The sequence below is a fragment of the Archocentrus centrarchus genome, chromosome 5 (assembly GCF_007364275.1).
Source record: "Archocentrus centrarchus isolate MPI-CPG fArcCen1 chromosome 5, fArcCen1, whole genome shotgun sequence".
Lineage (NCBI taxonomy): Eukaryota > Metazoa > Chordata > Actinopteri > Cichliformes > Cichlidae > Archocentrus > Archocentrus centrarchus.
Window position 1 is genome coordinate 12,931,169 of NC_044350.1, and position 12,344 is coordinate 12,943,512.

The 12,344-nt window shown below is 39.5% G+C and overlaps 1 protein-coding gene across 1 annotated transcript; it reads right to left on the reverse strand.

Moving 5' to 3' along the window:
* Positions 1-5,546: 5,546 nt before the first annotated feature.
* Positions 5,547-11,490, reverse strand: LOC115780728 (heme transporter hrg1-B-like). The gene is made up of 3 exons (XM_030730100.1): positions 11,217-11,490; positions 7,220-7,387; positions 5,547-6,651 (listed from the first exon to the last, which is right to left on the reverse strand). Exons 1-3 carry the CDS (start codon positions 11,344-11,346, stop codon positions 6,515-6,517), a joined length of 435 nt encoding a protein of 144 aa, XP_030585960.1. The 5' UTR covers positions 11,347-11,490; the 3' UTR covers positions 5,547-6,514.
* Positions 11,491-12,344: the final 854 nt, after the last annotated feature.

Genomic DNA, 12,344 nt, shown 5'->3' on the forward strand with positions numbered 1-12,344 from the left:
CTTCAAATGTCCCTGCCTTCATGTGTAATTTAACCAATATCCTGCTCTGGCTCTGATTACAGTGTTTAAGTGCTAGGGTCCATCCGTGGCACATTACAAACAGTCCCAGCGGAGCTCACAGCTGAGCTGGGGATATTGCACGCTGGACTGGTGCACGCAGAGCAGCAGGTTAGGCTGGAAAAAGACTCATAGGACTCATTCTGGCACATCCAGGGAAGAGGCAGTGCACAATGGTTACAAGCCACAAGAAGGGTTGGGAATCAGGGAATCAGCAGTGAAACTAAGTTGAATAAATAAATAAACTGAGCTTCCTTTTTTTTTTTCATTTCAGTTTGTCAGTAATGACTGATGAGTGATGGTGAAAAACATGACTGCTGCGTTAAAGGTGTGTGTTATGAGAAACTGCTGCTTCTCTTTCTTTTTTGGTGGGTTGCTTTTTTTTTCACACACAAAAAGACATTCATTAAACATGCAGGTATAAACAAGCGGTAGGTGTGCATGTACTTCAGTGTTACATCACATCAACTCCACATGTGCAAACAGCACGTCCTGTGATCTCCCTGTGCACGTGATAGTGAAATACAACGGCAAAACACTGCAAGTGTGTTTGGACTTGAACTTGATCTTTGGATTTCTATCAAAACTACCTCTGCAGTCAACTCGAAAACCCCCCAAACAGTTTTCGTTTAAACTCAGTGCTGACTCTAGACAGCTAGGCAGAAAGACGCTGACGTGATCAAGCTCTATATATAGAAAATCATCACATGAGAGTCATTCTCACTGCTGAGTCAGCCACACAGCTTCACCATGTTAAGTTCACTTTTCTTGTAAGTAAGCCTCTCAGTGAGTCAGCAGATCAGTGCTGACCATGTGGCCACAAAATCCTGTTTCAGTGTGAACTTCATAAATGAGCTTATCAAGCTGCAAGTATTGCTTGTGGCTAGGGGGATGGGGGGTGGGAGTGGGAGTGGGTGCTGTTTCTACAACACTACTTCATCTGAGAGCAAAACAGAGGGGCGATGATGACCTTTGACCATATGCAAAATGTAGCATACATTCAACACCAAGCCAAAAGCTGTTGTGGCTTTACAGCTGTGTACCCATTGAGCAAATATCAGTGTTTCACATATGCTTTAAATACAGTTTGCCTTAATATCTTGCGATGCTATGAGAAGTCAGTGAAACACCTTTTGGACTTTCTGTGCTCCATGTTAGAAGAACAAAGAAAGCACACACACACACACACACACACACACACACACACACACACACACACACACACACACACACACACACACACCACAAATCAGTTTGAGCATAATTTCCTCAGATAAGGAATCCTGTCAGGGAGTCAAATGTCTCAAACCTCACGCTTCAAATACCAGTTCCTGGAAGCAGTGTCAACCTGGAATTCCCAAGATTAGACACTATCACGCATCCATGTTGGGCATTACAGTGAAGCACTGTCTGCAAAGTGGGGGGGGAAATGTTGCGTTTCTCAAGCAGAGCTATTGCATTAGAAACATCAACAGAGCCAGCTTCAAAGGGGTCTGCCTTCACATTGAATCAGGCCCCACTTCCATTAGATTAGATGGCCTTACCAAAGTTACATTGCGTTAACGTTTCTTTATGGTTTCTCAAATCCCTCGCTCTGGTTTTGGTTCCCCCTGTGAAGCCACTTCAAACAGCCTCTGCCATGGCATATCCCTTTGTGCTCTAAAACAGCAAATATGTGTCTCTCTAAAATGTTTCAGATGCAAGCTCGCAGTGGTCCCAGAGGCGGAGAGAGCATCGCACATGCAAAACACAAGCATCAGAGGAGGAATGAACAATAGCTGAGTGTCAAGGTAAGCCATCTACTGTGCTGTCAACAGGCAGTTCAACTGACTGATGAGTGATGGCCGGAGCAAATGAAGACGGACGGATGAGGAGGAAAAAGGGCAAAAATAGAAAGAGAAAAGCAGAAAGTGTGGGAGAAATCCTGCAGCAGTAAATCAGTGTGGTAAGAGGAAGGGATTGGATGGGGGGAGGGGCTGCAAAGGTCTAGAAACATATGTTTCAGTTTGTAAATAAAACAGTAAATTGCTATGGATATTGCTTAAATATCTGTGGGCTTTGTACCATGCTTTGCGGAAGTTCCTCGGAAATCATTCTGGGACCGCCTTCTAAAAATGCCAAAGCGACTTCTTAATGTCAAAGCGGCCATCTGGTTCTCGACCAATTCAAGATGTTTGCTTTTCATTTTGCTTTTTTTTTTTCTTCCTGATGCTTCTTTTTTTAGATCAAATGCTTCATTTTTGTATGATTAATTCTGCTGTTCATCATTTGCAGTGGAAAAGCCAGCGAATCACTGTTCACCTTCTATCGGCCGTCTTAACGTAAAACTGCTTTTACTTGAGTAAAGACACGAGTAGACTACACATCTCCAACTCTTTTAAAGTAGTACTACTTCCTCTACTAGGTTTTAGAGCAAGGGTGGGCAATTAATTTTCCCAAGAGGCCACATGGGAAACTGGGACTGTTGTGCGGCCCTCCACAACAGTCCCAGTTTCTCATGTGGCCTCTTGGGAAAATTAATTGCCCACCAATGTTTTAGAGGAAGATGTTACTGGTTTTTACTCCCTTACAGTCATCTGGCTGTTAAGATTTTACATTCAGTTGCATAAGATCAGTGTAATATGATGTGTCACTCTGCAGTATATAAAGAAGATTAAACAAATAGCATTTTGCTATCTGAAAAAGAGCTTTTATATATATATAAAAAAAAGTGTAATTGTTAATATTCCAGTAATAGATTTTAATGCTGATTTTGCCCTCTAATATTTCTTTTAATACCAGGGTTCTCAAGGTGCAGCCCATAGAGGCAGTGGCAGCCCTTGATAACATTTTATGTGGTCTGTGAGCACAGCAGGAAAAGAATGCATTACTGCACATCTATGAGGCCAGAGACCTTCTTTTCTTTCTGTTACAGCAGAATAAACCTTCCTAACACTGATAAATACACCTGGTATTAAGGAAACGTAGCAGCCACAGGAGCCATAGTTTTGATAGAAAATAGTATTTAAACACAGGTGTTGCTAATCAAATGAATTTAGGGCTCCATACCAAAAAGGAATGGAAATTTTAATAATGTCATTAGTAACACCTGTATTTGCCTACTATTTTATGTCAAAGTGGGTCTATTATTTAAAAAAAAAAAGTAAAAAAGCACAAATTACCAATCTGAAGCACCATCCTCTGAGCAGACACATAAAAACACTGACTTAAAGTGTCTGATGTGCACGTTTTTCTTGTGCAGCCTTCAGTTCCCCCCAAAATGCACTCAGTCATCAAACAGTTGCAAACTGCCACTTTAATGCATTAAATAAATGCTCAGAAATGCTGCTATACACATATTTAAAGTCTGCTGTCAGTCATTTCTGCAACAGTTGAACAATTTGAAGTCTGATTTCTGATATCAGTTTGAATCCAGATCTCGCAGGGTCGATGATTTTGGATTTCATCGACCGCTATTACATCATCTTGCTCTGAACAAATTACGCACTGTATGTCAGTGAAAATTTTCAAGTTTAATATTTAATTCATCCAGATCTGATGTGTGATTTAAGTGTTCCTTTATGTTTGAGTTGAAGAAACAAAACTCACAATGCATAAAATGGCCCAAACTGAACAATTATTACTGATCATGGAGCAGATTTTAGTTTTTTTGTGCACTGTTCTGTAGTTTAATTTATAAGAACATATCACATCTTGCAAAGTCACCTCATATTTTTCCATTAAAATAACAGTAGTGGAGTAAACTGAATGAAATGTAATCAAAAGTAAATATCCACGTAAACTACTAATACCTTCAATTTGCAATAAAGTCCAGCACTTGCAAACACGTACTCGGTTTTCTTCCACTTCAGTGCATTTTGATTCTAATGCTGTATTATTAATTTATGAGTGTGAACAGCCCACTTATCTGGGCTCATATGAAGTGATGTATGTCAAAGCAGAGTGCAGACACATCTGCAAAAGCTGTTAAATATGCTCTAAATGCTCACTATCATGTGCCAGCATGGACACATGAACAGGTCCAAATTTGTTGTTCTATGACTGAAGTCAGAAACTTCAATTCTGACTGTAAGTGTAAGCCGAATGCAAATAAATATCTTTGCTGCTTGTTGATTGCTTGCTGTAGATGAACATTCATTTTTTGCTTGCTCTGTAATGTGTAATTATACAGGATGTTTAGGATATTTGGGTTATTTGAATGTCTAAACTATTGTTTCAAGTCTCACCACTCTCTGCCAGACTGCCAGTCAAGACAACTTCCTCCCTTGATTTGGGCAGAAAGGAGTCCTGTAATTGAATAAAAAGAGACCCCTCCCTCTCTTTACATGCTACACACACATGCACACACACGCACACACAAGCCTACATGCACATTTTATAGGCTTGAGTATAAACTTAATAGGGTGCATTTGGTTCCGAAGCCCCCAGCCTGCTCGATGGAAAGTGAGCTGGATTGTTTTTCAGTTTCTTAATGTCGAAGTTTATAACAGCCAGATAAAAAAACGTTACCATGGTGATTTAACCACAACATCGCAATTACCTTGATGCTGCGAGACTCTCTGGGCTTACAAACAAACCAGTATAATGCAATTAAGATATAAATACCACAAAAATGTCCTTAAAAGACAGAGGAAGGATGCAGGACAGCAACAAAGTGAAATAATCATGGTGGCTTTTCAAGGATCAAAGTTGCTGATAAATGTGGTAAATAACCAAACACTTTGCCAAATTCACTTTCCTTAATGCTCAGCATAGCAGGAGTTCTTTCCTCAGTAACAGCTGCAGGATGGAATTAGGAGACACATTTTTTTCCCCCACCAGATATTTTTCTATAAACAAATAACTTAATGAGCTATAGTATACCCAAAAAATGATAGCACTGTAAAAATTCACTCACACATTTTTCACATCAACTTCAAAGCACTTCTATCAGGCAGCTGCCTTAACAAAATCATACACACACACACACAAAAACACCCCGCACCCATCCTCCCCACCCGCCACCTTTCCTTTGAGGGACAAAATAAAAATGTGGATCAATGGAATAATTGCCTGACTTCAAAGTGCAGGTTATTGCCTGCATTTGCTGTTCCAGTTGTAATGCAGTGGGGTTGTTTTCTCTTCATAAGCATTGCTCAGCTTGGTGGGAGAAGTGCTCCATTCCTGTCAGGATGCAAATCACACCTTAATGCCCCAAAACAATGACCCTTCTGACCTGGGCTTAGTCAGAAGAGGATTGTATGGCACTTTCAATCTGCTTCCATGATACGTTCTCATACTACTTTACAAGTCTTGTGATTTTTTTTTTTTTTTTTTTTTTTTTTGGGATGTTGCAATTTCTTTTCAAAAAACAGCAGAAATTAAATATTTCAGAGGAACAGAAACTGCAAAAAAAAAAAAAAAAAAAAGAAAAAAAAGAAAGAGAAAAAGAAAGAAAGAAATTCCTGGTCAGGAAAGAGGAAGAGCTCACTGTCATGTATATTTTCTGACTTTATTAACAGCACTCTTAGACACAGTTCTGCAAAAACACACACTCCTGCATTCAGTCAAATGATACATGTGGTTAAACAAAGTGTACATCATACACAGGAGTATACAGGCACACCCTACAGTATAAATGTCCATAAATGGGATTCACAAGGTCGATATAAAACAAAGCAGCATGATTACTTAGGCATGCATATTATTGTCACCACGGCCAAATGAATATCCATTTCCATTTTTGTCACACAGACAAAAAAAGACTTTTACAGAAACCACTCTTCACATTAAAACACAGGTTCACGGTTCACAGTTATACAGAACCAGAACTTGTACCTGGAATTGTACAAGAAAGCCTAGCACTGATGGTGCCCTCTGTAAGGCCCTGACACACTGTTAAAGCAGTGCATGACTTTAAAGCATTATATTCATCATAGGATTGGTGCTTTGGGATCAGATTTCCTCATCTGATCACTATATATGCAACTTGTGAAAAAAAAAAAAAAAAAACCTTAAATACAAATATTACACAGCTGGAGTGAAAAGAAACGTCTATGACTGTACGGTTATATCTAGAAGAGTGATACCCCCTAGTGGCTGCAGCATGAAACTGAATATTTTCACAGAAGAGTCTGTTAATTTGTAAGAATTTCCTTCACTGAGATGTGGTTTAAAAAATACCATATTCTAGAAATATTTTATCAAGAGGACACTGTGCAGATGTTTGGGAAAAGAACAAGTAAGAAAATAAAACCTGTCTAGGCTCATAGAAAACAGGGCTGGATTTATCTAAAAAGTTTAGAAGTCAATGAAAAACCCTGCTCAGAATTTAAAATGAATAAATAAGTAGTGAGATGGAGACACTGGCCTGGATGCTGTGAACAATAAAAAATTATTATTATTTTTTCCGTCTTGCATCACCTCCACATTGTGAGAGCAAAGTCTGAGTATCTACTGTGAGGTGCAGGACATTCCCTCAGAAGTCACTGAGGATGCTAATGTCCTCAAACTCCACACGGTAATGGTGAGCAGCAAGCGAGAGCATGAAGGACCACTTCAGGGTCATGAAGCTCCACACACAGGACAGGAAGAAACTCTGAGGGTCATCAAAGTCTGCACAAGGAGAGACACATAATTCAGTTCAATCCAATCAATCAATTCAATTTAGTTTTATGTACATATCACCAATTCACAATAAACAGTCACCTCAAGGAGCTTTACATTGTAAGGTAAAGACCCTACACTATTAGAAAGAAACCCCAACAATAATACAACCCCCTATGAGGAAGCACTTGGCGACCGTGGGAAGGAAAAACTCCCTTTTAACAGGAAGAAACTTCCAGCAGAACCAGGCTCAGGGAGGGGCAGCCATCTGCCACGACTGGTTGGGTGTGAGGGGAGAGAGAAGAGAGAAGAGGAATACAGGACAAAAGCCTGAAAGCTGACAGCTTTGCCTCCCATTCTACTTTGAAATAACCTTGGAACCACAAGTAAGTCAGCAGCCTGAGAGCAAAGTGCTCTGTTAGGATAATAAGGCATGATGACATCTTTAAAATATGATGGGGCCTGATTATTCAGGATTTTGTATGTAAAGAAAAAGAAGTGAAGAATGTTTGGTAATGAACAGCGTACACAAAAAAAACAGTGATGTGACAAAAGAAAATGATCGGGAGCAACTCACTGTCATCGTACAGGACGCCGATGCACAGGAAGGCAAAGAAGGCCGCGATTGCCAGCAGGGAGAAGACAATCCCGATGAGGAAGAAAAACCTGAGACCTCTCAGCCAGGTCCGCCAGTAGTCCTGCAGGTACATGACGTGAGTGATCAGGGTCCAGAGTGCCAGCACACCTGAGGGAAGAGACCAAGTACAGAGAGCAAAGTTAGTTTTCAGCTTCATGAGTCCCTTTAAAAAGCATAGTGCATGTTTTGATCCACGATCTAAACATTTGCAAATAATTTTTAAATGCATCAACTCATGTTTCCATATTATTACACTTTTTTAATTTTATTGTTGCATTGTAACAGAGCTGCAGTAAGGGATAGAAAGGTTTGCACATATTGCATTACCCTCACTAAGGCTAACTGATGACTCTGGATCGAAGGCAAGAGTTCACATTTGCCAACATTTTAAGCATTACGTCAGGGGTGCCTGTGGTGCTAAAAACTGAGTCTGTGCCTTAATTACCAATGGAAGAAAGGCTGAATATTATAGTGGGATTGCTTGAGAATCATCTGTATTTAAAGTCTTTGATTTCACAGTTTTCTTGAGTTCATCAGTGAAAAAAAAAAAAGTTGAACTTGAGTTGTCATTTTTAAACCTCTTTGAATTGATGGCAGCTTGGAAATTTGGAAGATACTCAGAGGGGCCATTTTCATCCCAAAGAGGAAAACATCCTTCACAATAACAGCTCCCCTCTTCATTTGAGGTAAATCCTTTCCGTGTAACTTCATCAGTTTTCCACATCAATGTGGAAGACAGGACTCTCTGCTGCAAAGGATTTATGGAATATATGGAAATGCGTAGGTATATCGGGCACTTGTGTATTAAAAACTGTACCCTCACATATGTCAAGTATGATTGGTTTCCTTTTAGACCATCTAATTCAGGGGTGTCCAAACTTGCGGCCCGCGGGCCACATCCGGCCACGCCCACTTCCGGTCCGCGAATTGATGTCCAAAATAACATACAATTTGGCCCTTTAAGTTACTTTTTTGACATTTTGCTTAACCCTCTTAATTGGAGGGGAAGGCGAAATGTCAAAAAAGTAACTTAAAGGGCCAAATTGTATGTTATTTTTGACATCAATTCGCGGACCGGAAGTGGGCGTGGCCGGATGTGGCCCGCGGGCCGCAAGTTTGGACACCCCTGATTAATTCAAATAAAATGTTTGTGTTGTGAGAGAAGGTGGCACTGGAGCCATATGGTCATGTGAAAAAAAAGCATTTTCTGAGGATTTTGTGCAGTCCTGTGAAAAACTAAGCACACCTCGTGATTCAGTAGCTTGCAGAACCACCTTTTTGAGAAAATAACTTGAAGTAATCTTTTTCTGTATGACCTTATCAGTCTCTCACATCATTGTGGAGGAATGTTGGCCTAGTCTTCTTTACAGTCTTTGCTCACTCTTAAAGTGTCACCACAGCATTTCAATCAGGCTGAGGTCTGTACTTTAACTGTGTCATTGATTCTTTTCCTGTTCAGCCATTCTGCTGTAGATTTGCTGCTGTGCTTGGGATCATTGTCCTCTTGCATGACTCAGTTTAGCTGTCAAACAAATAGCCAACAAAGGAGTTCAGGAGTTTAGTCACTTTCAGTGACTTTAAAGTGTCCAGTTCCCGTGGCTGCAAAACAAGCCCAAATTGTCACCACTGTGCCTGACAGCTGGTATGAGGTGTTTGTGCGGATATGCTGTGTTTGGTTTTCTCCAAATGTGTTGTACGTTGTGGTTTGTTCAGATGCAACTTTTCAAACCTAAGCTGTGCTGCCATGTTCATTTTAGAAATAAGAGGCTTTTTCCTGGCAGCCCTTCCAGACAAGCCAGTCTTCTTCAGTCACTCCTTTGAGTATCACACGGTCTGACCTTGGGGTGAATTTGCTGGGATAACCACTCTTTGGTTTTTCACAGGGCTGCACAGTCTTGTGAAACTTTCTTTTTCACATGACTGCATAAACCAGTCAATGTAATAAATTTGATTGGTCATGAACTTTTGTTTATATGAGCAGTGGATGTTCATTTTAAGTGGCACATGTATCGTGACACAGCATGTTGCCAAATGCTTAGTCAGTAAATCACACTTCTCTCTTTTTCATTGCAACAGAGGGAACTGCAGCAGGTTTTATGTTAGTTTTTCAGTGAAGATGTACTGGAGAACTATTGTCTTCTTTCCTGTGGGATGATTACGATGCTTAATTTACAACCCACTCACCATCGTGTAAACATGTGAACACTGTCACAATATCAGAGTTCCACTTGTCACTAAAATAATTCACAATCTTGATATGATAATAATAATATCTATTAAAAAATCTGAGAAAAGTATGCTATAATATAAATTAATATTTTACTGTTTATTGCATGTTTAGTCTTTTTTTTTTTTTTTAAACGTGAAGCAACAAGTGTAGAGGTGCAGAGTCTGTACAAAAGCATGCAAAAACAACCACAACTCTTCCAGCTACTTAGTGGTGCTGGATTATTTATATTAAGTAATACAAGCTTTCATTTTTCATGAAAATATCACAGTTATCTTCAACACTGGTTGATTGCGACACCCATGCATTATTCCAATCTTGTTGCAGTCTGTTAGACAAAGAAAATGCAGCTTTTCTTTTTCAGTCAGATTAATGTATTACTATCAGTGTAATCAGGAACACTCACAAATGTTAATGTTGCACAAAGAGATGACACCAATGTTGAACTTTAACTAGTTTGATCTCTGGTAAAAAAAAAAAAAATGCATATTAGACAACTGCTGAAACTGAATACATTACATCCTGTAAACTGATGAAACCTCAATAATGTCTCAAAGGTCAAATTTCCAGCATGCAGCTCTTTTATATCCTTTGCATATCTGTGCATGAACGGAAGCATTTTATCTTTTTGGCTGATCTAACAGGATCTACCACTGCAATTTATAGACTTACAAAATTATGACCAACATCCTGTCAAGTCCAGTGTCTCTACATTTGCACTGTAAGATAAAATCTGCACTTATTGAGTCTAAAGTCAAAGCAGCACAGTTGGAAAGGAAATGCTACCGCTCTAAAACAACAGCCTTTCTTTTGCAATGTTGACATATTTCCCTTCATTGGCAGTTTGTACAGACCTGCGTTTTAAGCATGTGCAAATTCATACTTTTACATTATTCTCTTATTCACAATCCATGTCCAAAGAGAGTATAGTTTTATGAATGGCGTGTCCTTAGCTGACCATGCAGGATTGCTCAGCTTTCTGCACAGAAAAAGTTGGTGACTTATTTTTAGTGATTAATTCATCGCAACCCACATCTGCATGAAAATGTTGGAAAATAGTTTTCAGAAATACAAAGTATTGGTAATTCAGGGTTGGGGTAAAACATGTCATTTAAAAGTTGATATTAGAGACTCTGCAAGCCTCTAATGGTTGATCCAGTCGGTGTTCATTGGTGGGAAAGGTTAAAGTACAAACAGCAAGGAATTCGTGCTTGTTAATAAATGCTTACAACCACAGAAGAAGACTGTTCTACTTTGGATAGTCCTGTTTAGTTAAATGTTCCCAGAATTAATTCATATTTCATCTGAACACAAACTGTATTAGTTTACTCAGATTTCCAGAATCTGGTATTTTAACGGTCTTTAAAATGTTTACATTTTCTAACATAAAATTTCCGGTAAGCTAAAAATAAAAGGACACTTGAGTAGCAGTTTCTGAAGATAAAGTGGCATTTGATCATTTTAAGACCTTTGTACAAACAGCAAGTTTAAAAAAATGTTAATAGAAAAAAAAGCAGTACAGTAATTACACACAGTAATTACACACCAAAGTGGCACATGTACGACAAAGCTGATGAGATGATCTGGCTTTGCAGTAGAAGTTGTATGTGTGACTTCTCTAAATCTACGCTCCCAGAAACGCCTATAAGGCTCTGATTCAGTGTTTCTCCCGCTCATGAAATGTATCTCTGCAGAGAGCGTTTACTTCACCTGACAGTCCTCCCATGGCTCCAGTCCACGGCTGATTGTACACCAAGTTCCACACCAGGAAGGCTGAAAAGCCCACGATCGTACCAAACGAAGCATAGCCGACTTTAATGTACATTTTATTGACACCCATGATGGCAAATATTAAACAAAAAAAAAAAGAAAAACTAATCAAAAAAGCTGTGTAGGGGGAAAAGCAGACGCGGGCTGGGCTGGAGGAGAGCCGAGTGTCTATGAGAGCAGCAGCAGCAGCGAGCTGCTACCTACATGCGGTCAACGTGAGAAACAGGTCTGCGGGGGACACAGCGTGACTAAATAACGCGAGTGCCCTGCTGGCTAATGGTTAATGTGGTTAGTGTGAAACATGACAGCGCATTTCTGATGAGGGATGTCCTAACCAGCTGCAAAAACACGGTGCCTTACGTTACGTCATCAAAAAAAATCTGGTCGTGGTGAGTGGAAACAGCACCCCCTACAGGACGACAGAGAAAATACTCTACCTCAGAGAGCTCAGTGTCGTGCGTGCAAAATTACAGCTGACAGATCAGCAAACTTTTCCCATTAAAAAAAACTTTTTGATTTGCATGTTATATGGATTGGTGACACATTACAAATATCTATTTTTTTTTTAATTTGTTTGGGTAATTGATAAGTGAACAAATAAAATAACTGATATATTCCAGCATGATTTACAGTGGAGATTTCTAACAAAACTTACACAACTAATGTTTTTTGGAATTGTTATATTCTAATTCTCCTGGATATAAGTTCGGCATTTGATACAGTTGATCACAGCATCCTTATAAATCATTAGTGCTGGTACAAATGCTGCTCCTGGTTTTGCTGCTTACAAGACAGATCATTTTGTCTTGACAGCCCCCTCTCACGTGGTCTTTCCTGTATTCTCAGTCTATATGCTTTGTCTGGGTCAGATAATCCATTTTTGCAGTCATGTGAAAAAGGGTTTTCACAGGATTCCTGGTTCTTCCACTTTACTGAGGCCCCGTTTGTTACGTGAATAAATTGATAAATTGCCAATATGTCTTGTTTCTTCAGCCTTCAAGCATCCAATCCAATAAATGACACCAAACAAGAGTGAATAGCAAATTAAGCTGTTTGGCATTGGCAAAA

What these genes read in the sequence shown, in the direction of transcription:
- LOC115780728 (XM_030730100.1), bottom strand. Translation starts at nt 11,346, where the DNA reads ATGGGTGTCAATAAAATGTACATTAAAGTCGGCTATGCTTCGTTTGGT. An exon ending in AGCCATGGGAGGACTGTCAG is followed by an intron (nt 7,388 to 11,216) that starts GTGAAGTAAACG and finishes CTCTTCCCTCAG; the next exon opens with GTGTGCTGGCACTCTGGACC. An exon ending in CGGCGTCCTGTACGATGACA is followed by an intron (nt 6,652 to 7,219) that starts GTGAGTTGCTCC and finishes CTCCTTGTGCAG; the next exon opens with ACTTTGATGACCCTCAGAGT.